Raw genomic sequence first — 27851 nt, forward strand, 5'->3', positions numbered from 1 at the left:
CTTTGCCCGCGCTCAGCAGGAGGGCAATGGACACCAGTTGCCAGCTCTAGGCCAAACGATCTAAGCACTAGTGATGGCAGGGAAACAGACAACCCCACCTCCTCCACCGGTGCCTGCTCAGTGGTGTGCCCAGCATGCAGGCTCTTTCCAGTTGCCGCTCTGAGGCCCCTACCACCCACGTGCCACGCAGGGAAGCCAACGTGTGGCCACTGAGTCACGCTGGTGGCCCTTCGAGGTCCAGCCCCTAGCTGCTCAGGGTGCCAATTCACAGCTGTCATGAGAAGGACCACGATGTGCCTCTTCCCTAGGCTGCTGCCCCATAGTGAACATGTGAAAAAGCACTTTCAGACACCTCTTCCTTCCCTCCTTCCAAAGGAAATACACAGAAATAGAATCGGGCATTGTAACAGCAACGGGTCCAGTTACCGGCAGGAAGAGAGTATGAAGGGGAAGGATGTGGGACAATGAGCAAACCCTCATCAGATGCCTGGCTTTGACAGGATGTGGAGCAGCCCAGGAGGCTGCAGGTGGGATGAGGAATGAACAAGCCCAGCTCACTCTTTTAGTCACCCATGTAATCATTAATGAAGGCTTTGCGTGCGCTAGACTCCTTGCTTCTTAAAACAGCGTGAAGGAGCCCTTAACTCCTGTGAGAGCTGCAGTAGCACGCCAACACCAACAGGATCTGGTCTCCGCAACATGTTGCAGGGTCCTCCTAGGTGAACATACCTGCACGAGACAGTGAAAACAGGACAGTAGATATTTCTGGTTCCTGCACTTGTGTGCAGGAAAACATTGACAGCAGCCTGCCCCAGGCCCCTCAAGCAGATCTATTGCCACTTGACCTAAACGCCCCGGCTGTTCCCAGCATATCACATCTGGAGCAGCCACTGAGATGTAACCACAGAAGATGGATTCATGCTCATGTGAACTCCTGCTCTGTGTTCCCTGTGGAAGGATGAGGCCCAGCCATCTCTGCTGCCCCACAAATGAGCAGAGCGAGCTGTTAAGCAGGTTGAATGACTGCAAGCAAAACAAGTACTCCCTCAACATGTTCAGCAACTTCAGAAAGAACACACACATGTAGGGTGCACAGGACAGCCCTAAATACCTGAGGAAGGGGCAGCAGTAAAAAGAAGCTCACCGGGGGAGCCTGGGAAGGATCACTGCAACTGCACCATCACAGCGCAGGCAGCCCACAGCACCAGTGGGCGATGCTCCCTTTGCAGGCTGAGGAGAGAGGCGGATACTTCACAAGCACAGCACAACTGCCTAAGCAGCAGAGCCTGCCACTCACCCATGGTGAGCCTCAGGGTCTTCCCTATGTCCTCACCAACTTTCCCAGGCTCCTGTGTAAGCTGTTGCCCTCTCCTTGGCTTCTCAGACCTTCAGGAAAAGACAGACAGTGCTGAGGGCCAGGCTGTGCAGACACAACATGCCCAAAAGATGGAGATATTGCTTCCTAAGGCATGCCGCAGAGTGGTAGAAGTACCATCACCCAGACTGCTGGAAGAGGTGTTAACCTAGCCCTAGGACACCAAAGGCACAGTCAAGCCTGATGAAGCACTGTTCAGCAGAGAGAACGGTGCACAGGTTGATCACAGTCTCTTGTAGGAAAAAAAACCCCAAAAAAACGAAAGAGCAAAAAAGTCTCAGTTAGTTTATTATACAAGACAACAGAGATCAGACCAAGCAGGGCAGGTGTGAAGAGGCAGATGGGGAGGGCAGCAGCCTGTACAGGGGGTGCCTACGACAAAGTCAGCTGCCACCAGCATCATCCAAACAAATCCTGTGTGCTAGGTGAAGGCCACAACCAAACAGCTGCACTGGGGACTGAGAAGCTGGAGAACGCCACAACAGATGACTGCTGTATCCATGGCACAACTCTATTACCGTAAGAGTTAGAAAGACACACAGTAATTTCTAAGTATTAATGTAAACATCTACGACTCCCAACATCGGTATTTTCACCTTCCTGGAAGAAAGCCCACAGTCCAGTTCTGGAGGCAATGAATTGCTCAGCACACCTGTAGAGGGAATCGGCAAACTTCTCCAAATGCTTGAGCAGCATTCAACACATCTCTGGGATGCAGATCACCTTTGCTGCACGCTCAGCATTAAACTGGTCCCACAGAAATGCTACAAATAGACTGCAGCAGGCATACGTTGATTTGAATGTCTGAAGACAGACCTCCTCTGCAGGGTTTTGGAAGTGAGAGAGCATGGAAAAAATACAAGAGTGGCTCACAGGCTATGGTATAGCTCCCACAGTGCCTCAGTGTGGTGCCTTGCAGTGGTATACATCACAGGGGCCATGCTCACAGAAGCAACCACCATCTCTTCCCAGCTCCTGCTCACCCTCCCACAGCTTTGCTATTCTTCATCTACTCTACGTTCATCTAATTTAAAGCTCTGGTGGAAAAATTTGCTCTCGCTCCATCTCTGCTTACCTTATTTACCAAGCCAAAGGCAGGGTGAGGCAGGTCAGTGGTTAAATCCAACTGCTATGTCAGGAGCAGCAACTCTTACCCAAGGGCTTGGTGTGGCAGCAGCAGTGCTAAAACCTTCACTTTGAGGAGGATATGAGGCAGAAATCTGGGAAGTGGTAACTGCACTTTCACAGGGTAGGCATCTGCACAGTGCAGGAACTGTGAAGATCAAGGATGCCTGTGCTCTTAGCACCGCAGCTGTCTGAAGAAGCAGAAAAAGCCTGTTAGAAATACCCAAAGGAGGTGTGAACACAGAAGCCAAGATGATAAAACCATTTAACCATCTAAAATGCAGAGTAGGCGTCAAAGAGGATCATACAACTCCCCTCTCCTCCCCGCCCCCCCCGCAAAAAAAAAAAAAAAAAAAAAAAAAAGTGTAGCAGAACATCAGCCTGAAGCAAGAGACTGCCGAGTTTGACTCTAGAGGGGGGCAAAACGTGCACCTACTCCCCTACCGGTGCAAAACAGCAGAGCAGGAAGGGAACGCAGTGAGCATTGGCCCTTTCCTTCCACTCACAGAAACAAAACCCCCATGATCTAGCTGAAATAAGGAGTGCTGCCTCGAGGGTCATGTCTCTTGATTTTAAAACACCTGGGAAAGTTGGGAGAACAAGTCCTTTGGAATAATAAGCAATGTCCAAATTCCGTGTATGAGACAGGAGATCAGGCTGGATGATAAAGTGCTCAGCATGGCTCCTTCCAGAAGAAGTGCGCATCCATACATTCACTTCAAATACAGTAAGCATCCCCCAGCCAACGCCCTGAGACAACTTTCAAAAACTCCAGTAGCATAAACAAAAAACTGTCCACAAGCAGAATAGCTTCAAGCATTCCCTCTATAAATCCTTGAAAATGAGAAAATACAGGCTTGACATTTGGTTACAACCCTGTGTTCTGCTGCACTTGAAGTGGTACTGCACATAGGAATCGCAAAAGCGATTAGAAGTTAAAAAACTGCTAATCATTGCTGCTGTAATGCTTGCAAGGTGCAGATTTTGCTACTGGAACAGTATCCTCTCTCAAGGACTCTAAATCCTGGTTGTAAAGATGTCATATATAGCAGGTTGGCAATGCCACCACCTACGGGCATGCACCTCTGGAGTAAGAGGAGTCACATTCTACAGCCTGATCCTGTCTGCAGGTAACTGACAGCTGGGACCTGCGTAGCCTCCAGCATATTTCTTCCTTTCTAACAGATTACCCTTTTAATTCACAGACAGTTTCTGCCTTATTCTTGTAACAGGCCTCACACACTTGTGTCCAAAACACAGCCTGAGCGCTGGTTCAGCTCTGTAACGGGGGGTGGGTGTGTGTGTGTGTGGGGGGGTGGTGTCAAAGGCATTTTATGGAACCAGCAGAGCACCATGATTATCGGCCTTTATTCTCACATAATAGAAAGTGCAAAAGCAGATGCCAGCGACCACAATCTGGCACCATGATTTCTGGAGCCTCCTGCCCATAAACATAAGAATGGGTTCAATTTTGACCACGTGGCTGTCCCATATTCAGAGTATCAAAGGTATTGTCATCTCTGGACTAGTGGTCCCATGAATTCTCCTAGCTCGCTGGCCTCGCAGCATCAGTGCCACAGCCGCCACATGATCTCTGACCTGTGCACAGCACCAGGTTGGATGGTGGTGTACTCGCAGTCCTGTGTTCCCATGGCATGGATAACATGAGTCCAGGTTTAAATTACATAGCAGGAAAGGGGTTAAATAACTGTTTTGTATATGAATTAATGTATGTAGCTTTGAGCCAAAATATCTACCATTAATTTTTCCACCTATTTCAGGAGCAGTAAGATACACAAAGTAAAGTTTATTTTGGTACTTGGTATACTTCACTCTCATTAAAAATAAATTAATCAGCAAATTCCTACACAGCTCAGCCTTCTTTTATGTAAATACAACCCAGCTGTAATGAATTACAAGGTGTTATTATCTCACACACACTGTATAATACTTCACATATAAGAGGTTTCTCTGCTTAGCTCAGCTTTCAACAAAAGCATCTTAAATAAACTGCAAGCAAGTTGTTTGGTCTGTAATGTTTTCACAGAGAAGGGATACACCTCACACATAGAGGGTTTCTTTACATGACTCATTTTATAACAAGTTAAACTGAGGAAGTTCGCCTTGGAAAAAAAATAACAAAATGCCTTTTTTATACACAGAAGGCTCCCTAAGAGAAGACTGGGGGAAAAAAATGCAAGCCAGTGTTTGGGAGCCTATATTCTGCATCCCACTGCTCTTTACATAGAGAAGGATGTCAAATATTTCCCAAAACACACAATATGAAGAGAACAACTTCAGAAGGAAGAATAGTCACAGCCAGGCACAGTCTCACTTTAACCAGATTAAGGATTCAAAAATTAAGGATTAATGTCACAAGTTAAGGATTATCACCTTTGACTTTTATTTAATAGTTTCATTAGGAATAAGTCCCGATATTATAGTGCTTAATTCTTATCAAAAGCACAAGTGGCACAGAAAACACATACACATCACATTTACCCAGACTGACATTTATTATTGAGTAAGATTTTAGACAGGAGAGAAATTAAAACTGTTTTTTCACTGACCTGGAAATAGCCTGGCGAACCATCCACCTACGTAGTACACCTCAGCCTCTGCTGATTTAATCAGTGGAGCTCTTGCTCCTGTAATTACTATGTTGGCGTAATTTGCCTGCACAGCCATATAAAGTTTTCACTGGGGTTGACAGGTCTTGTTAAAAAGCCCTGGACCACTGCTTTGGGGGATGGAGGACAGCATAGTCCTGTCCCATTAAGAGCCATGGACAGAACCAGGAATGTTCTTTTCATGAAGAAATTCTTAAACCACAACTCTAAAAAGAATATGGAAATACCAGCAAGGCAGACTGAAATACCAAGTACTCTGAGGCAGCTTTAATGACAGCCTAGCCACATTTTGGACTTTATTCTCATTAAATTGGCTAGACTCGTAGAGCATTACTGGGGACTGTGCGTTATTCTATGCATCCTCCTATCCTTGTGCAACAAAGCAGAGAGTTCCTAAAACGGATTTTCACAGAAAACCCTTTAGAATCTTTTAAAGCAATTCTTAACACCACTACAGCAAAAATAGACCATTACATCTTGATATCAAGCTTTTAAAATACATTAACATCTAATATGCAAAACTCAGATTTGCCTTCACAACCATTCAGTGAGCAGAGGAACACTGTTGTGTCACTAGGTAGCAGCTCTCCAAATGAGGCAAAGGACAGAAATGTCTTCTTGAGATAACTAAGTCATGGTAAAATACCCGGTTTCCTAAAGACAGAAGGCAGGTCTTTCAATTTGTCAGCAAGGACCACTCAGTGCCATAAAAAGGACAGAGGTTCTCCAACCAACTAGCGTTTATTTGCAAGTGAATATTCAAAAGAGTATGGCTGTCCAATTTGCTACTACTGAGGCACCACAGACAGGACATCTAATTAAGTATTTTCTTTCCAGCAGCAGATTTTCCTTTCTGACCCACAGCCTCAGCCCAGTTCAATTTCAGGCATGCTTCCCAAGATGATCTGACAGACTGACAGACACGTCAGCTCCGGCGCTCTCAGAGTCCTTCATCGTTGTAAACAGGGGAAAGGGGCTTGAGGATGCTGCGGGCATTGCTCTCCACGAGTGGCCGCCAGCTCACTTCGCCCGTCAGCAGCAGGTCCTCCCCGCTCAGTGCATCCAAGTGCTGCACCTGCAAGGACAGGACATTAGTGCAAGCTGTCCCATCACCTACTCAAGTTTCTCAAGAGCTACCCAAACACGTTGCGTTCCGGAAAGTAAGCAGAACAGGAAGATTTGAACACACTTCTCTCTTTGTATGCGGTAGACCTAAAAAGATAATTTAGGACTGCTGAAGCGTCATGGAAAGGCTAGGAGATAAGTATCTGCAGATCCACTGGAGTTAACTTCGTAAGGTCTTCTACTAACACCTTAGCTCATGCTTCCTCTGAATGTTTGGCAACAGGACAAAGAAGAGCCAGCAAAGCTAACATGAGTCATTTTATCTTCTCAGCAGTTAATTCAGATGACACACTGCTAGTACCATCATCTACACGGACTGCTCTCAAAAGTGGTTTCACATAGACCAAGGCTTCTCACTATAGAAAAAAAGCCTGACCAGCAAGGAACACCTGAGATTTATAATACAAAAGCACATGAGCTGGAGGAGATGAACGTGGAATGAACACTCATTCTCACAATACAAGAAATTCTTGGGATCAAATTAAGTTTTAAGGTACAATGAAAGCAAAAAACCCAACCAACTCTTGTCACACAACACAGTGTTAGCTTGCTGCCACAGGACACTGTAAATGTGGTGGAGGAGGGAAAGTCCATCAAGAGTCACTAACAGTGAGAAACACCATCTCTGGCTCAGGTAAGTCTGTGAACGCAGATTGCAAGGAGAGTTGACCAAAGACACAGTACATTTGCCTGCCCTGTTACTATATTCTTCTCTGGCATCCACTAATAGCTACTGTTAAAGACAGGATTAGCAAGAAGTTGTGGGAAAGACCTCATGCACAATGCTTACTGGAAACAAAGATAACTGGACAAGGAGTTTCTCAACCAAGAAAGGGATACACCAAGGGCCGCGGAGCCACCTAAGCACAACATCCTGTTTCTGACAGTGAACAAAGCAGATGCCCCAGGAGTTAAGTACAACACATGCATACAATGTTATTTTCCTTGTTTATTTTCCCTCCCTCTCAGAATTTGTTAGTTCAGGAGGTTTGAACCTGAAGTGGTTGTTGTGGATTTAATATCCCTGGACAGACTTCCCTTCCGTAAACCTTGCCAGTAGCTTTGGAAGCCAAGGGCAACTGTAGCATCCCAAACAATCTGTAGCAACTTTATGTCCCCACATCCCGGTACCAGTGAACCACCTTTCCTTGCTCACTTTCCTTTTGCCTTCAAGATTTCCCAAGAGCTGTCTCATATTCTTTCTCAGCTGTTTTTCAGACAGAGGATCCTACTCACTGATAGTAATAAAGCTGTTTCATGTCACCCCTACTGCTCTCCTCTGAGCCTTCTTCCATTTGGTTTTTATCTTTCTTGATGGCTGGAACCCGAACCACACATGTAATTCAAGAACACAAGAGTACCACGAATTTGAAAAGTGGCTTGACAATACTTTACTCTCTATTCCCTCCTTAGTAGTTCTGAGCATTTGATTTACTTTTTTAAAACACTACAGAGTGCTGAGCTGACATTTCAATAATACAATTATAATCTCAAGGACTCATTCCTGTGTGGTGACAGACAGTTTAGAGCTCATCAATATATATGCAAAGCTGGAAATATTTTTCCTCAAGTGCACCACTTTAGAGTTGTCTACAGGAATGACTTGTCTTCAGAGGCTGTGCTCATTCTCCCCCAGTGTGCCACATTTATCTGTGTGATCACTGCTTCCTATTACAACTGCTAATAGCTTCTGTCCTATCCTTTGCTTGAACTACACAAGTGCAACAAATTCCCCACTTGGCAGCAAATTGTCACAAATTACATTTTATATGCGTTTGCTCCCTGCCAATCTTCAGTTTTAAACTTTCCTACAGACTCACTGAAGTTAAGTATCAGCAACCTTAAGCATTAAATTAAGCCTGTCCCTCCTGAGAAGCCCCTTGGCATTCCAAAAGCATCCTCAGACTCCTATAAAGTTCAGCCATTTGCTTCCCATACCATTTTTCAGACCACACTCTGAAATACCGTCTCTCCAAATCTCTATCTGGTCCTGAATACAGTATTGGAAACATTACAGAGAATGCTGTTGTGGAGGTTCTGGTCTTCAGTTCCCTATCCAACAGCCTACGCTCCTCCAGAACCTCTCTTGCTCCTTTTTAAATCTTTGATACCCACTATATCCTACCAACGTTTCCTAGAAATCGGGTTCACAAATCTCCTAAGAGTTGAGAGGACAAACACTACTTAGTATCGTTTTCTCCAGTTAATAACCAAAACAGAAAAAATTCTGGAAAACGTAACCTTTTTTTAATTTTCCCACAAAGATCATCAGGAGACTTTCAAGCTCTGCATGCTACTTCATTATGAAGAGGATCCCAACTCTGCAACATCAATTGTAATTCTACAACAAGTTGTAGCCCATTTTGTCAAGCCCCTCCATAGCATAGGTCCAGAAAAAGATGAGCACGATCGCTTTCAATACTCCATGAATTTCTCTGCAGCCATTTTTCATCAATCTGCAATAAGTATCAGCCTGTTTTTATATTTTTACCCTTTTCTCCTTAAAAATAATCACTGAATATAAAAATCAGTTATATTTATGAGGAGAACTGAGCTATATGGTGTGCAAGCAATAAATATTTAATATTTTAAATAACAGAATAAAGAGAAGCCACACCACAAACTGCAGCATACCTGTTTGCGCACGTATTCTACGAGTAACTCTAGATGCCGAGGGTCCTCACAGTTCCTGTTAAAAAGGTTTCTCCAAAGAGCTGCTGCCAGAACACGATCATCAGACAAGATTCCCTAAAGGAAGTAAAATGGGGATTAAAAACTGCACATGATGAGGGTCTGAACACAAGACAACCACATCACTACTTGGCAACTGACAATATTAGCTGTCTCAGAGCACACAGCTGTTACAAACTGTGTACGTGAAAAGGTATCAACACCACTCTTTCCCAGAATGCAAAAACAACGCTGGTCTTAATTTAATTTACAGAGCAGCCCGTAACAAATATTCTGGCAAGTTAATTTGGAAAACAACTGGATCAGGGAATTCCTAATGCAGGAGCTGATAACTGCGTTTCTACATTATGAAATCTTTGCCACAAAAATTTTGGCCTTACAGAGAAGACAGCACCACCTCACAGAATTGTGTGAAGCCCATGACACTTGGAATAGAAAAATTACAGGATATTTAATACAACATTGCAGAAAATAGTCAGGACTTTGCTATTTTCCTTTGCTTTTTCATTTTTCATTCTGAATGAGAGAGAACTCGTCAAGAACTATTTAGATTTTTCCAGTTACATCTAATATTAAATTTGGCTTATACAAAAAAACACATCCATGAGTGCTTTTTGTCTAAATTCTCTCCCACTTTTATTGTCTTTTATTATGTGGTGTTACTAGCAGAGTCTCATAACTCCCTTCTTCTGCTGACACATTTGCCAAAAGCAAGAGAGGACTTTAAAATACTCAGTTAAAAATAAAAATGTCAACATTTGTCTTTAATTTAACTAGATATTTTGTTTCCAAAAGAGTGTCAACAAAAAGAGAAAAGAAAAATAAACAGACAGACACACAAGCAGACACATCCTGGCTATACTTAAAGCTAGATTAAAGACCTGCATGCATAACACTGTCCACAATTCTAAGAAGTTTAAATTTAAAAGATATTAATAATGCAAATCACTGTGCAAAAAATAGTCCCACTGTGTGAATAAGAAGAGCAGTTGAAGAGCAACACCCACTAGAGCAAAAAAATAACTATTAAAAGAGATGATGTAATTGTATTTTCTTCTTGAAAGCCCTACAGACACTTGTGCACAGTGGTACCTTTGTCTCCCCATATTATTTGGTATTTTCTATAAATACTCTCTTTGCTTTCGAACTACAGCTGTGTGCAAAGGGATTCAAAGGGAGGAAATGATTTATTGAAGGTCAAACAGTGACGGAGCAGCAGTACAAAGGCTATCCCTCCTTCCATGTCCCATCATTTAAATCAATATGCTGTGTGCTTTCGTGTTTATTAGAAGTACTTTAACTCAAGGAATAAGATGATGGCAATGACTAAGAAGCCTGCTTCTGTAACATAACATTTCTCCAAAGACATGTACAGCAAACATTTTACTCATCTGGCATATTCTGTGTTAATGAATTAGATGGTATACTTGTTCTTGCAAATTCTCTGAAAACACCCTTCTTACCTCATCATATCCAAATAGAGCTGCATAGAAATTTTCTACCATACTTCTTAAATCTTCCTTTAGAACAACAGAATTAACCTAAAAAAGAAACCAGAAAAACCATCTGCATAGGCTTTAAAGAGGAGGTGATGAGAAAATACTATCAGTTTCACTCTGAGGAGGCAAAGCAGCAGCAGTGCCTTGGCCCACACAGGTTAAGATTTGGCTCTAACGATGTTAGGCATTCTAGAACAACATGCAATGCAGCTCTGTTAATTTTGTACACAAATGCAAGTCAGTGCTGCTCAGAACATATGAGTGGCAGAAAAATCCTCAGCCAACCACGCTGACATCCAGCTACACGAGCAGAGGAAAAAATGCAGCCGGGGAAAAGAGTGAAAGCAAGGCTATCCTTTCAGTGGCAGCACAGGCTAAGATAACGAAGACTCCTCTGTATTTTAACTGTTAAGCAGATTTTCTGGACCTTGATTCATTCACACAGGTGTTTTAGAAATTCAGTTTTTTCAACATTTTTTCTGAAGTATGGACTCCAGAGCTAGACATGCTATTACAGTAAAGATACTGGAACGCTAAAGACATAGGCACCATCCTTGCCACTACTCCTCGCTTACTTGTCAGTACGGACTTTCTCATTCAGGAATCACGTGGATTCTGTTTCCACAGCATCTCACTAGAAGCTCAGACATACTAGTTTTTGGCTATGACTAAATTTCTTTCATTATTTGTGATGATCCAACTAATTCCCCCTATGTTGTAAGTGTGACTTGGTCCAAGTTCCACACTAACTTTCAACTAAATTTAACAGTTGCTTAAGTATTTGCTGGTTTGGCCTAAGCCACCCATCGGCTTGCAGAACTTATCCCACGTGAGCTTAAGACAGATCAGAAGAGATCAACTGCTAGCTCTAGAGTGATGGCTGAAATACCTCGTGTGCATCTCCCTCATCCAAAACACCTATTCCTTTTGCCTGTACTTTTTACTTCTATCAACAAAATGATTTAATAAACAGTTCTCCTGAGGGCTAAGCTACACTTCAATTGGTAAAGCTGCTTCTTTGTATCGACTCTCATGAGAGATCTAAGATGTACTAAGCATTTCTTTTTTCACAGATCTCACATCCAATGTAAATATAGATGACAAGGATAATTATCTTCCTAATTCCATACTAGCAGAACATTTATGTATGAGACTGCATCTTGGACACAGGTTTTACAAAAAAGGAAACTGCAAGCAGGAATGCAGGGTAGGGTATCAGTTCTACTACGGAATACGCACTGCTGTCTTTGACATACAGCTTATCACACGACAGTGTGAACCACGTCCTAAATACTTTCTTACTATCCTTAAGAGTACTCACCTTGGCAATTATGCAACAGCTTTTCTATCAAGCTGTTAATTAGTTTTTGCCACACTAGTGAATCCCCAGTTCAAACAGTCTTCCATTAAACCACTATCTTTTTTCATCTGTTGATTTTTATAGAAATGCATATAGTGCAAATACAAGGAAAATTCCTTTTATGTCAGTTACTCATATTTTTCCATTAATATAAACTATTAAAATTCATGCAGATATTTTATAGGCTATCAAGATTTGGAGACTGGTTATTACTGAATGTTTAAAAAAAGAACTAAACATAAGAAATCAGAGGGTTAAATGATGACTGCAACTTCTGTAATGACTTAATTAAATTTTTACTGAGTACATAAACTATGATGTCATTTCTACCCAACCATGCTCAAACTTTCTATGCATGTCAGAGATCGTGGTTTTTCTCAATAGAACGTACTTCTAAATAAGCTGCACTTCTACAGCTCTAATAAGGGGGAGCAGGTCTCATGTAACACACTCAATAAATTATCCTTCCATTTTAAACAAACAAATTCCATGAGTTATTATATATTTGCCACGCACTTTTTATGACATAATAAAAATGTTACCTCAAGGATTACTTAACACATACTACAAATGTTACAGCAGGCAACTGCAAGGGGCAAAGAAAACAAATAGTCCCATTACAGAGACAAGTCCTGGACTATACTTCCCCAGGGAAGCAGCTTTCTATACTAAAAACAAAGAGCAGCAGCTTTAAGTTAGCAAGAAATAGATTGATGAAGGAGATAACCAAGTTAAACAAACACAGCAATAAATACATCTTAAAAGACAAACAGTTTAAAATATAAAATATGACTTTGGGGATGGAGCTGTATCTTAGGCAATAAAATTACATTTAAAAGAATATTGCAGTTTCTGAAGAATACAACCAACACTGGTTAAGTACAAACATTGTAGGAAAAAAATTCCTTCTTTATAAAACAAGAAAAATGAGTATATCAGCATTTGTTGGAAGTGCTTCCTCTTTTTAAACTTGTACATGTTCTCACCACTGGCAAGTTTCATGATCTGGCTGGTCATGATTCTGCTGACTCTTCCACACTTTGTTATTATGAAGAAAAACTGTTAGACAACTCCAAGTGAGCAATTATTAATAACAAGGAAAAAATCAGTAACATCTGGAGCTCTTCTAGGGACTTGGCCCCTTTGCCTTTTTTGGAACAACCCACTGCAGAGCTGTCACCAGAATAAATTTAAAAACCATTGCCTCAATTGACACACACAGCTATCTTAGTTCAAAACAAGGAATACAGTTTTGGTACATCTCTCACATTTACAAAACCTTTAAAAAAAGGAAATGTAGAGCTAATGTATCTTCCTGCTACATGTCACAATTTTTCATTGAAAGACTCCATGACCCCAACGTTCTGCCTGCAAGACAACTACAGCATACAACTACTGCATTTGTGTTACTATATTGCAGTAAGAAACCTAATCTTCAGTCTCGAGGACTTCAATATACATAATTCAACAGCCACCTGGTGAGGCTTACTGCTATATCAGACAATTTGTAATATCAAGTCTCATGTAAGGTTTTGAATTCTAACATAATTCCTAGGAAAGTAAGAGCACACTGCTTTACTGTATGTGCTCAGTATGTACGAAAGTATCTTACGTATGGGCACAGTTTTTAAAGCAAAAGCTGTTATAGGATTAGTCCGTATTAATGTCCTTTGTTGGACTGAGAACATTCTTTCATAGAATCTCCTCCTCATCTCCACTTTGTCATGCTTTGGCTGACACTGCAGAGAAGTGTCAGTGCGCACAAACTGGAAAATGTGCTCTAACATGCTCCCTACCTGCTACGAAGCATTCAGCCTACAGGGTCGGGCTAGAACCAGCACAGTGTAAAGATCACCCCTGCAAAGCAGGGATGCTGGATCATCAACTGTTTAACTCCACATGTGTGTCCCTGTCAGGCCACACTAAAGGCTAGAGTAGACACAGCTGTGATGTCCACGGGCTGCACTATTTGAGAGCACTTTAACAGGAGTCTCTTTCTGCTACAGCTTTTGCCAGCACGTGTTGCACCCTTAAGCTACTTCAACACATTAATCCATCCATAGACTATAAAGCCAGAAAGGACACTTCTAACCGCACCTTGTACAAGCACTAGTCATTGAATTTCATGCAGCAATTCCTCTCTTTAGGCCATAAGTTATGGTTGAGCTAGATTTTTTTATGAAGAGATTTCAGCCAGAAGAAATGATTAGATCATAGAACCTGACCCTCTGCGTATCACAGACCATTACATTTCACTGAGTTCCCTCTGTATTAAGCTCAGTAAGTTGTGTTTGGCTAAAGCATATCACCCTCACAGTTGAACATGTGTATCTCATTTCATATTTTAATTTTCTGGCTTAAGTTTCCACCCCATCGTTCTACCATTCCTGCTAGAATAAAAAGCCTCTTCTGTACAATGTATTAGGTCCTGTACCTGTACACAGTAGATGTGTCAGCACAGTCATTTTTTCAAACTAAGATTAGGCTCTTTAAGGCAATGTTTACACTAGGTGGACGGATATACTACATCATCAGCACACTCCTGGAGTGGTCAAAGTTGTCATAGCAAAGTAATGTTTTATATTGATACAGTAAAAATTAATCCATCTCTTGTGCAAAAGAAGTTACACAGGTACGCGCAGACTTTTGTTGTAGAGCCTACTCTAGAGCTGTAGATTCTCTTGTACCGAGTCTACTCTGGGGACTTCTGTTAGCCACACTGCTATAAACATCAGTCAACTCCCATTGATTACTGGAACATTCAATATTGACAGAAGGTCCTGAAGGAGATAACAGCACAAATCTTTCATGATAAAAATTGTCACTCCTCAAATATTTAGGCTTTTTTATGCACTTTCTCCCAAGCTGCATTTGGAAAGAATGACTTGTAATATATGGTTTACATTAGTTACAAATAATATATAACTGCATATAGTTATATATGAGCTTTTTAAGTGTTTGCTGCCCTTTTAATAAACACACATGGCATTAAATGGGAAAACCTGCAAACGGCTCTTATTTCCTCCAATAACATAACTATTACTCGTAGGACAGTAATTATGAAAATGACTGAGACTGTAGCTAGGATCAAAATGATTAAATGAATAAAACAGATTAAAAATATCTCTGTAGCAAGTAGCCAAAAAGGCCAGTTCCTTCAGGCAATCTCACATAGTTGCGAAATGACAAAGATATTGCAGAAATTATTTTTCCAATCTTGATTTTTTGAGTCTTTTATTAATCACTGTTACTTTCTCTACAAACAAGCTTACTGGCTTATAATTAGCTACAGCTGTGAGTTCCCATATAGCTTAAAATACTAACTTTTTTGATAAATTCTCTAATTTTCTGAATAAAATTAAGTAATTTTGTAACCTGACTCAGTAGATAAAGAGCTTCACAGAACAGTCTTTAAAGCCTTCTTCAATGTTCACTGACAAACTACTTCGACACTGTAGTAACCTGGACAAAAGCTGAATGCCAGACTTCATCAGAACCAGTTCCTGCCAAAATCTTCAATCCATGAAAACATGTTAATGTTAAGAGACTTTTGCATGCTCTGCTACCTTTGTAACAATTGCATAGTCATCAATAACACTCCTTAGAGCATGTTTATTTCAAGACATTATTTACATATTTCAACGAAAATAGAAGGTCACCCCTAGCTGTCTCCTATCAAGAAAATGAGGTATATGTTTCTGTCTTGCAGTCTATCAATTCAGAAATTCTGCCATTGTAACAGCTGAAGATGCAGAGCAGATCCCCATATATTTAATACAGTCAGGATTGTACTGTGGCTTGTCCCAAATTCCTTTTTCTCTGTAGTTTGTGGCTGGCAGAGCTCATTGACAACCTCCCAAAAGAGGGGTCAGGGAAAAGAGGTCAAATCCCTGGGCTCTGTCAAGTTGCTGATTTTCTGTGAGGGTGAGCGGCTGTAGAAGGTTTTTCCTGTAATGCCTCTTTTAAAAAATTACTTGCCCAAAACTGATCATGAACATGTTTCTGAACATACCAAAACCAGGATCAAGAATTCAGTCTGATAAATGGAAAGGAAGTTACATAACCAAGTTCAAAAGAAACACTGGGAGAAGACAGCAGTAAAGGCAAATAAAGTAGATATTCACCATTAGCACTTAGGTCATGTAAAACTCAATCTCTTTACTGAGCCAGACCTCAGTAACAGTCAGAGGGTGTAAGACACAAGAAACACTGCACTGGATGTGACCAAGAGCCCACTTAACAGCATGTCTTGCCTTAACAGTAGCTAGATACACTGAGAAAAGTAAAAAGGCTACAAATCTCATATATGCTTCCTCCAAGTACTCTCCCAACCAACTTCAGCTCAGGCCAGTTCTCAGTCCTTGATGTTTGTTTATATGGCAACCTTCAACAGGTCTCTATGTCAAGCAACTTGTCTGGTAAACTTTCTGCACCCACAGCACGCTCCAGCAAGAAGTACGCTGGCCTACTACCCATAAGGAGAACCACCACCTCCTGTTTGTTTCTTCTGAAACTAGCTTCTACTAGTTTCATCTGGTGACCGAGTTTTTCCACTGGATGAGACAGTGAATACAGATTGCTCCACCACCTTCTTGCAGCACTCAGGATTCTGAGAGTCCATCATATTCCATGTGATACGATCTGCCCGTAGAAAAAGACTTAAGATAACTTAATAGAAGTCAAGAGCAACAAAATCCCTGGGATCATAGTGTACTAAACAAAATAACATTTAACAGGACTGCAGAGCCATGAAAGGTGGCATCCATATTGAAAAGTATTTCAGCAGAACCAGGTAAGTACAAATTAGTAGAAAATACAATAATAAATGGAAACAACAATCACAGAGAATGACCAGTAACATGCAGTGCTGATAAAGGAACTAGCAGTAGGTGTTTAAAAGAACCAAACAACAAACCACATAAAGTTTATATAACCATGTGTATACGTTTAGCAGCTACAATTCCAGAAATAAAGAGATTTTGTGGATAAACCTCAAAAAAATCCAGCTCAGCAATTCAATATTGAAGAAAAAGACAAATAAATGTGAGGACTTAGGAAAGGAATACAGAACAAAAGAGGAACCCTATTCGGCCATAAAGCCATAGTGTGCCCACATATAAAATGATGCACATATTTATTACCGTTTAATCTCAGAACAAATCTAAAAACTAGAAGACACACAGAAAAGACTAAGGTGGTTAGACACATGAGAAAACACTAGTTATATTCAGGAAGAAATGAGGAGGAAGATGATGGAGAAGTAGGATCATGAGTGATATTGAGCAAGTAAACAAGAAATTACTGTTCACTGTTTCTTATAAAAAAGATGTAGAAAAGCTGACGAAATGAACAAATAATGCTTCAAAAATAGAAGTACTTTCTCATGCAACACAGTTACATGGCAGAAGTCATTGCCACAGGACATTAAAGAGCAAAAAATATATAAGGGTAAAAAAGGGACTTCACATCCACAGAGGATTTCTGTTAGTAGATACTAAATGTGATCGTCCCCACGCAACTCTCATATTACTCATTAGTTAATGCCAAGAGAACGTACTGAAGAAATACCGATACACAATTCAGTTTCTTACACTTTTTCCCCAAATATCTCTGGTCATTGCTAGAAATAGTATACTGGATCTTCACCTGACATTAGAAGAGTAACTTCTGAGTATGTTCAGTTTTGTTTATTTGTGGCTTATCTTTGCAGATATTGACTGCTATCTCTTATGTCTGTGCACCTCTTCCAGCCCTGACTTGCAGCAAGACAGCCACAGCCCATTAGATGATCCTGGATGCCAGTCATCAGGTCACTTTGTTGATAGGAATTTCACCTGGAGTATGCTAGTGCAATTAAAAAAATATTGCTACCTTTACCATAGTAACCTCACGGGAAGAGGCTACACTTTATGTAGAAATAAGAGCAAGAATGATGCTGCTCACACCAAATAGATCTTCTCCTAGGGGAAAAAATAATTTAAAACCCCCATTCTTCCGCCAAGAATTTGGGACCAGAAGAAGTTTCTATCAGGTAGGAACAGCAAGTCACATCTCTCCTAAACTTTTTTTGTGGAGAGTTTATTTCATTTAAAAATTGAGTGACAATTGCAAGAGTTCATGCAATTAGTAAGCAATCAGCAAGACTAATTCTCGATGCTGACACCTAGTACTGCTACAACCTTTATCCAGTGATTGAGGACAGAACAAATGCAAATACTCACTCTTACTATCTCACTTCCAAATTAATTTTTGTAGTGCCTAGCAGAGTGGCTTATTTGCATTTGCTCCATCAGACTTCCCACTATTTCCCAGCACAGCCCTGTTTATACGTGACCCGTTTGACATTCTCCCATCAGTTTTACATTTGGGTAAAATTCTAATTTGAAGTCACATTGCTTTCACCTTCTACCAATATTCTGCACCTTCTGGTTTCAATAATAAGCTGAGAAAAACCCAATTTCCCCAAGCACTCCTCCTCCCCAGGGCTTCAAACACACACATGCCACAGAATAGTTAACAGCTAAATATTTTCTTGCCAATATTTTAAGAGTGCAGAAGGTTCCAAATTGCTGGTAAAATAAACAATGCCAGACTGTGAAAACTCCTGCCTGCCATATACTCTGATGTTAACAAGAGTTTCTTTATTACTGTAACCTTTCAGAAGCGAACAAAAATTATTTCTCTACCCTAGTTCTGCCCTCAAGTAAAAGGCAAAGGAGGAAAGCGAACCATGAAAAAGCTGCATGGTAAGATACTGTGAGTTTTCCATCTTCTGTACTTCATTCAGACTTGATGCTGCTGTGAATAAACTTCCAGAAGATCCTAAAAACATGGGCAAGGATTTCAAGAAGCCAAGAATTTCTTTACACAGTTTCCTGAATAACACAGATTAAACTTACATAGGGGCCATCTTCCCCCTTGCAAGTACATAATAAAAAAGGAAATGCAAATGGGCAAATTTAGGATGCTTTCAATGAAACATTATTTTCAAGCTCCTCAGTACATAGCTCTGTCTTCAGGGGCTTTTGCCATGGACTTCCATCAATTACAGGGTCTCTGCCATTTCCTCATGTCTAAACAATTAAGTCTTCAAATAGCATCCACAAATAGAAGGAATTGCTAGTGCTTTTTAGCATGAACAAGTCAAATGACTATACAGTTCAGGTGACACCCCCTAGAAGCACTGGTCATTCACAGGCCTGCCAGCCTTCTGTTACCTACCAAATATATTTGGAGTTATGGAATCCGTGCCCAAGCCATCTGAAAATCAATTCCAATCACTGTGGCTCATTTCACACACACCAAGATTTTATTGACCCATCTTCCATCCATGACATCCACACCACTAGCTGAATCTCACTTTTCATGTGCAGTCATTCTTGTGGCCCCAAGACTATCTGACTAACTTGAAAATCAACATGATGTACGTTTTGCTAGCAACAAATAGAGATCTCTAAGATCAGACATGGTGGTATGTTGGTCAAATCTTTTAACCTTTGCATTCTTTCCTGCCCTTTGCATATGGACATAACAATATCCAAGTCCTTACAGAAGCGTAATATCCAGTTAACATCAACAGAGATACAAGAAGTGCTGTGTATGACCAGAAACAGAAGACGAAGACACAATAACTGAGGACAGAAAAAGGACTAGAAAGAAGCTACTGAGATTCCCAAACCAGAATAGAAAAAATAAACAACACACACATCAGTTTGCCTAGACAGGTACAAATGTATCATATGCCACTGCTTATGCTAAAGTAGCAAAAGAAATCAAAGAAGCACGCAAGCATGAAAGCAAACATTGGAATTATTGAATGTATTGCATTTGCACTTGCTGATGATTATCATTTATTCTACTGTGGGAGCTGTTACCAAAAGCAGTCAAAAATAAGGGCTTCATAGAGCTGCCAGTTTTATCAATGGATAAAATGGGCCAGAGAAGTCAAGAAAACAAAGTAACAAAATAAACAAAGTAACAAAATAAACAAAGTTCGAACAGGAAAATACAAACATTTGCAACCCACTTACCTAGCCAGGCTACAAGGCACTGTGGTCTGTGCATTGTAAACATAAAGACATTATGTCTGCAGCAGAATTTAAGACTGGCCTTCGAAGGAGCTCAACAATTACAGTGGCATAGAGCTGCCCGCAGGAGAAGCTGATCCAGACTGCCAGTGCTGGCAGATGGACAACCCACTCCCCAGTACATACTACAGGTTACTGAAACAAAAAAAAACCCCACCCCTAGTGGAGACAGTCAGGAGATGTAATGCCACAGCGAGCAACAAGCCAGGGAGATTATCATTGCACCAGTTTTTGGAAGACACGAGTGACGTCTAGGTCAGAGAGAGAAAGAGATGAGGCACAAGCATACTAGTGGAGGAAAGTGCTGATGATGGCAAATACACAACTAGGATTTAGGATGGGAAAGCAAGTGTTCAGAAAAAGAAATAAAATAACTGGAGAAGAAAAGGCAAATCTGGAGTTGAGAGAAGCAGTCATGAAGATGCTTCAACTTGCAAGGGTGGGTTTGAAGCAAGCAGACAAGAGGACAGATCCTGAGCTCCCACTGTGGGCCTTTGCAACATGAAACTCCTGGATAAGCATGTTGAATAAAGGCAGCACATGACCATGTAGCAGTGAAGCAGCATGCCGTGGATGGAGAGCCGGCACAATTGGCACTAATGGTTGTAAGAGGATTAGTTAAACATGAAGGAACACAAGAGAAGGGAGAGAGGTGGTGGTGCCAGCCTGACACATACAAAGGGGTCCTGCAAGGAAACAAAAAGAATTAACAAAAAAGGTAGATAGATAAACTAATATCTCTACAAGATAGGAAGTAGGAAGGGATAACTATGTGACATACTGACAGAGGGGGGAAAGGTGGAAACAGGTGCATACCCTGAGAAAGGCATCAGATACAAGCTCCAGTGAGTTCAGGCATTAGGGCAACAGAAAAATGACCAAGGACAAGGAGGGGGAAAAAACCATTCAGAATGGGTGCGATGAATTAAGACCTTAAGTAATTGCTTATGTAAATGCCAAAATTGGGCATACATGAAAACAGTAATAGTCAGCACACCACAGAGCACAGCAACCAATAGGGAAGTAAACTTTCACCACACCTGACAAAACAAAAGCGACAAGCAAGGAAGGCAACCCAGAGAACAGGACGATGCTCTTCTAACTGGTTAGCATGACAGAGAGAGTAAGATTAATTACCACAGTTGTACAGATATAAGCTTGATGAAGATCCTATTAGCCTGAATGCAATTGCTGTCAAAGAGAAAACAGAAAGAGTTTCTCTCACATACTGTGCCTCTCCCTCTTGGAAGCACTCACTGTAGTCTGTAAAGCTGCACTCACATTTTGCTCTCAGAAACAAAGTAATAAAAGTTACTAATCCTTCTCCAAAATAAGGCTTAATGAAGAGATCCCAAATGAAGAGTACCAAACAGACCTCATATGCGCCATTTGTGCCCCCTGAAGAAAAGTCCAGAATTTGTACAAAATAAAGCACTTCAACCACTCCTTAGTTTAGCCAGAATTAGCATTTGGAAGCATTTAGTGGAAGCTCGATGCGTACAGAAAACCAACTGACCTCTCCTTGTCAGCAGCAGTTACCAAACACCATCTGATAACTGCCACCAGGGCCTCCTGATACAGGAGGAAGGGAACAGCCAGAGACACTGCAGAAGGTGGCAGTAGTAATTTGTGAGCTGGGAGAGCCAACAACCACTGCATACTGTTTTAATCAAAGCCACAACACACGGGTGCTGTTGAGTCTGCCAGAGACACAAAAACAAGTTGTGCAAGGGGAAGGGAAGGCACTGCCTCAAACCCTTGCAGCACCCCTGCACCATATCGGAACCCTAACTGATACTTATGGTATTGTCCTTCAAGACAGGCGGGCAGCACAAACGTAAGGAAAAGTTAGTTATTCCTTCCTGAAGAGGAAGCATAAGATATTAGTGATATTCTACTGGCAGCAAAAAGCACAAGCAACAGTAAGATCAAAACATATTGGGAAAACCACAGAACCTCTCAATGGCTCATTTGATTATTCTTATTTAGAAGAGGTAGTGGTCTTTAAATGTCCAAGAGTCACATAACGACGTGCTACTTAACCCTGCACTGACCACAGGCAAATCACAAACTGCATCACAAGTGATACACAAAGCACTGGCAGGAGCCAGGCAACAGTGACAACATAGTGTTACCCATTCTGCTGAGCCTGGAGACTGGCAGGTTCTGTAAGGATCATTTTCCTGTTTCAATCATCTCTACGCTATCAAAATAAAAATTACGCAGTTGTGGTGAGCAGTAACTGCATTGCTCAACATTTGAATTTTGGCAACTACACTCCGTTCTGGAGAGTCTGAGAAACACAGGGCAGCACTTAACACCTACGAGCACTGCATGGTAAAATCGATTTTGGCATGTGAGTCCCACTGGTGCAGAAAGTGAGGAATAATGAGAAAGGTATTTCTAGAAAAGGTGCTACAAAGCAGCTTCCAGTGTACTTCTTGCAGGCACCAGAGGGAGGCACAAAACAGACCAAGGACACTACCTTACAGTAACCAGATCCAACACATCTGGGAAATTTAAATTGATTTTTTTATGCCAGACTCTACAGAAAAACAGGGCAGGCCAGTTGAAAAGAACCCAAGCATATATCATAACTTGATTTCAACACCAGGTATCTTTGGCATGCCCCAAACGTGCCTATATTTCTGACACCCACGTGCGTTCATTCCACAGACACTGGTTCTAGAACAACTACATTAAAAACAACACGAGAAAGAGATCCCTATTTCAAAACTCCATGACCTGGTAAAGCTAAATTTGCATCACACTGCATACTGTTTGTTCCAGATCTCACCACAGTCAAGATATTTTCCAGGTAACATTCTATACACATGCATTTTCTGCATATTTAAGATTTCCAGAATCAAATTTACTAAATTTACTCTGGAACAATACCTGATACTATTATTCATTTAGGAAGTGACAAAATACTGAAAACTTGCTGTGAACTCTTGAGCTCTTTGAGAAAGGATCAAGGGTTGACAAACTATTTCTTTTGTGATATTCTTACAACTCTAAGTTCAGTTAAAACATATACAATGCCCGATATCCTATTATCCAATGGTATCCAACGCCTATCCTATTAAAAAAAGCACAAAAACCACACACACCAATTTTGTATCTCAGTATGGTTTTGTTTTTTTAAACAAATGCAAGTTGTTTGTTTTTTTACAAAAGGTAACACCAGAAACTGGTAAGATTTCATGTCTCATGTTTTCTAAACAGTCATTAAAAACTGGTAACATTTCTGTCCTTAAAATGTCCTAGGAAAGTTACGCATTTCAAAATATACCTAGACCATCTGAAACTAGATATTTTCCTCTCTAGTTTTATAGGTTTTCAAAAACCTTTCTCAACCATACTAAACACTATCCTCCATCTCATATCCCAATCCATTTCCTCAAACAAAATCGCTACCTTCTCTACATTTCACTTGAGTACGCTTCCTCCATTCAACTTCCCACTCCACTGCACCGCCAGAATGCTGCACGCTATTTCCTTCTGCCCCAGCTCACATCCTGTTCTCCCATGGTAATGCAGCTTCTGTTCTGTGCATCCCAAACTGAGTCCACCACTTCCCACCAGATCTGAGAGACGGGCCTGAAAAGGACCCCCTGCGTATTCGAGTACAGTAGCTCCCACTGCAAGTGAATCAACTGCAATAGTTCACACAAAGATCAAGCTCCATTTAAAAAAATTCTATCAATTTTACACCCTATCCTCTCATCTAAAGCAATTCTAGAATCTTACTTGTCTCACTGTGACCATGATTTCTGAGTCTTTGGTTAGAAACATCAGACTTTTTGTTCTTCACAATACAAATAACAAACTCAAATTATATCAAGTTTAGGAGGTTTTGTAGTTACTGTAAGGTAAAATGGTATTTTTAATCATCTGAAGTCTTCTCGCTGTGAAAATAGTATCAAGACAGAAAATGGCATTCAAGTTCACAGAGCTTAATTCTGCTCTCAGTTACAGTGATGTGAACCACGTTATTGATTCTGATGGCATTACTTCAGATGTACACCAACGTAACTGAGAGCAAATTATGGGTCACTGTATATAAACAGCTCTAGCTAAAAGTGTAACAAAGACTGTATTGTGCTATGCACAGCAGAGCCAATAAATGAATTCAAAAGACACCTAGATGTGTTCCTGGAAAAAAGGGGGCAGGGGTCTAAGTGGTCTGGTGGGAAAACAGGAAAGTGAGATTAAGATAAATTAAAACACATTTGGCACACCGGGCTTGACAGACCCTCCTTATCTTAAGCCCTATTCTTATCTCTTTTGCAGCTTTCAGAACATGTATGGTTATGAAACGTTGTTTTGCACTGAAAAAACCCTACTTACTCATTTCAGAAGCAGAACGCCACCACACCGCGCAAGACTAACTGCTAAAATGAGCCTACAACAATTTACAGGTATCTGAATGAAGCCTGATTGATCTTTGTAAGAAAACATGTGATTTGCACCCAGAAGTATTAGTATGGAGTTCTTGGCGCAAAGCAGGTAAGGGCTGTACATTTTTTTTGATGGCAGTTTGTTGTTTGTTTGGGTTTTGTTCAAGGTGTGTTGGTTTGGTTTTTTTTTTGGGGGGTGGGGGTGGGTGGTGGGTGGTGTTTGTGTGGGGTTTTTTGTAACCTCATATCTATTGTCTGTTTATCAGCTGAAATCCCATTCCATGGAACTCCAGCATCTACAAGTCCTTCTGATCAATTCTGCAGCTTCATCTAAGAGTATTAAAATACACTGAAAACTTGTATCAACTGCTTTTATATACACACAGTTACTAAAACAGAACATTCAGATCAGTAAGGTTAATATTCAGGTTACTAAAGAACTCTGTTAGGAAAACAAATAGCAGCAATTTCTAGTACTGAGTGAATTCCCCTTACAAACTGATTAGGCAGCTGCCAGTTTGCATAAATCTACTCACTGCAAGCCACAAGGTGGAGATCTCTGGCAAAGTACGATCGAAAGGAAGTCTTTTACCCAGCCTAATGTTACTATTAACACTTTGAGCCATTGCATCAAGCCAATTTTTCTGTTTGTTTTTAAAGTTTGATAGAAATGTCACTAGTGGAAAAATTAAGTAAAGAGCACTGGTTAGCCACAGAACTGGACACACCTGGCTGCAAACCCACCAAAAGAAACTGACTTCATTAGTACTAGGGACAGCAGAGTAAAATTTATATCTGAAATATGCCTGCACCAGTAGAATTTGCTGAGGCCACAAGCTCTCTGTGTGTTTTTACAGCTGTGTCAAGTTTTGGTTTCTGACTCTTGCCGACATTCAGGGAGTGCTGAAGGAGCTCAGGCTAACAGGTCCCAAAACTTTGTAGCTGAGATTTAGATCTCAGCAGTTTTAACAACCAGGTTTTGAAAGAATACAAACTCCATTTGGAGCTGGGAGCTGATGTAAATTAGTAGTTAAAATGCCTCACATTCTCTCAGCTTCAATGAACTTGCATATTCAAAGGCAGATGGCATATTTTAATAAACCATCAATATCAGTTCAGGAATATAGTATCCATATTCTGCATCAAGTGTTGGAATTGTTGCTAGATATGGAAATGAGTAGAAGAACTACAGCTCTGTCTGTCAACAAGTTAAACTAATTGCATCCAACTAGCAATTTCATACACGTGCTCTGTCACTTATACCATAATACAGGAATGTACTGATCGGAGTTAAATATTGACCTTTGATACCCTGCATGAGAGAAAAAGCAGGGGGAAAAAATTCCTAGCCTCCTAGGAGCTATGCAGATGATAACTTTAGTGCCCTAAAAGTATTCAGGAAAGTTTCTGTTCACTTAACTTACTTCTGAGAAAGGCTCAGCTTCTGAAATTTGAAAGCATTGGACGGAAATAGCTGTTACACATACTCCTCGATCAGCTCATAAGCCCTTTGTCATTACCTCAGCCTCCTTTTTAAAGAACTATTAGGGATAAACACATCAAGACAGTAAGTAGAACCTAACACTTATGGTAACTGCCCTTTACTTATCACTTAAAACTCTTAAGACTCCTTGTAATTGCTAAAGGTGAGATGTGAGAAAAAGAGTTCCATCACATCTATGTCAAGTAAGTGAAGAGCATGGAATAAACAGAAACTGCCCATGCAGGGGCATGCGTGAAGTGGTACATTAAGCTAGCATCACTAGCACCGAGGAAGGAAAATAAAGCAATAAGGAACAAGGGAATAGCTAATCTCTTCAGACACCAATGCAGAAATTGTTTTCATCTAACATACAATAAATACTAGCAGAAGACGCTAAATAAAGTTCATACACCTTGACAAAATAATGACTGAAACACTAGGAATAATTAAAAGATGAAAGAAAAAAAAAAATCACTAAAATATTATGAAAACCTTATGCTTTCACAAACACTATGGGGAAGAGAGCAGTCCTAATCTCCAAGTTTACAATCTAGGAGAGCTCACTATGCTTTCTTACACACCCTTGGTGCCTAGTCTAGTTAGCAGTTACCTCAAAAGTTCACGTTCTCTCAGAAGGAGTCTCATTAAAATCAGTGGGCCTCTGTGCAGCTAAACTATGTTAAATATACACACAGATGTAACTGTTTTCGAGATCAAGCTTTTAAATGTGTACATACTTCATTTAAGCATCAGCTATTGCCACATAAAAGCTACGTTAACACTAGGTTACAGTCAAAAGTATATTATAGGAATCATATTATTGCAAGCTAAGCATACTCATTATTACGTTGCATGATCATTATTACAAACAAAGATTATGAAATTTAAATTCAAACTGAAAAGATGCCTAACCTGCTAAGGCAGAGAATGAATGGCATTCAAGCAACTTAAGACCTCCTTACAGTTACATCATACAGCAACCATACCATTATAATATGCATGTATTAACACCTGAGACTCCAGACTGGACAAAAGCATAAGGACACTGGTGAGGTTTTTTTTACACTCTGGGGAATTTTGGGGAGCCCGGGAATAATTTAGTTTGCAGAAATGGAAACCCCATGTTTCCCTTTACAAAGAACCGACTATAAACACTGGGGTTTTTATCCTCTTAAAGTTCACTGAAAAAAAGATCTCAGTACAGGTCTAACTTACACCATGCTATGCTTTTGAGTTCTGCATAATTGTAAGGGTAGCAAACAGCTAGCTTTGCTTCCCTTTGCTGTTCGCTGCTGCTTCCAATCCTGCAAGGACAGCTACAAGATGGCATTTGAGGTTAGTTCATATAAGGCAAAATTAGGGTCAAAAGGAACAGAGAAATAATTTTGTTCCAAAGCAGCACTCTCTCTGTGCAGAGACTGAATCAAGAGATATCTGAAGAGATTCTGGGGGGCTTTGGGAGGTAATGGTGTTTATTTGGGGGTTTTTTGTTTGTTTTGTTTTTGTTAGGGTTTTTTTTGTGTGTATGGTTTTTTGTGGGGTTTTGTTTGGGGTTTTTGTTCTTGTTGGGTTTTGGTTTTTTTTGCTTTTCAAGAAGAGCAGCCTTAAATTTACACCCAGAATAAAGGTCTGAGCTGTCTCCTGTGCCTGCAGAAAGTAGAATCAACCACTGACGTAAGGCACTGGATAAGGACAAAAATGCAGAAGCTACTTCATTCAATCTTCTTCTCTGATACTATCATCTAATTTGTCTAGGCTCACTCACACTTGACTGCCTTATGGCATCTGACCAGGAAATGGAGATTCCCATACTGGAATTTATATAAGCACATTAACGTAGCAAGAAATTATAAGATGCCCAAATTTACTTTTAACCCAAAATTATGAAAAATTTCTTCACTGAAAGGGTTATCAAGCACTGGAACAGGCTGTCCAGGGAAGTGGTTGAGTCACCATCCCTGGAGGTATTTAAAAGACATCTAGATGTGGTGCTTAGGGACATGGTTTAGCTGTGGACTTGGCAGTGTTAGGTTTATGGCTGGACTTTATGATCTTAAAGGTCTTCTCCAACCT

At 40.7% G+C, this 27851-nt stretch overlaps 1 protein-coding gene across 2 annotated transcripts in view; it reads right to left on the reverse strand.

Annotated features, from left to right (window-relative positions):
* Positions 1-4997: 4997 nt before the first annotated feature.
* Positions 4998-27851, reverse strand: part of LOC121094704 (ubiquinol-cytochrome-c reductase complex assembly factor 1) — a 46810-nt gene continuing 23956 nt past the window's right edge. For both annotated transcript variants that reach the window (XM_040608674.1, XM_040608673.1), the window contains 3 exons: positions 10410-10487; positions 8890-9003; positions 4998-6205 (listed from right to left, as the gene is read on the reverse strand). In XM_040608674.1, the coding sequence (XP_040464608.1) occupies positions 6071-6205; positions 8890-9003; positions 10410-10487 (327 nt within the window). In that variant the 3' untranslated portion in view covers positions 4998-6070. The remainder of the gene's footprint in view (positions 6206-8889; positions 9004-10409; positions 10488-27851) is intronic.

The sequence above is a fragment of the Falco naumanni genome, chromosome 10 (genome assembly GCF_017639655.2).
Source record: "Falco naumanni isolate bFalNau1 chromosome 10, bFalNau1.pat, whole genome shotgun sequence".
Classification (NCBI taxonomy): Eukaryota; Metazoa; Chordata; class Aves; order Falconiformes; family Falconidae; genus Falco; species Falco naumanni.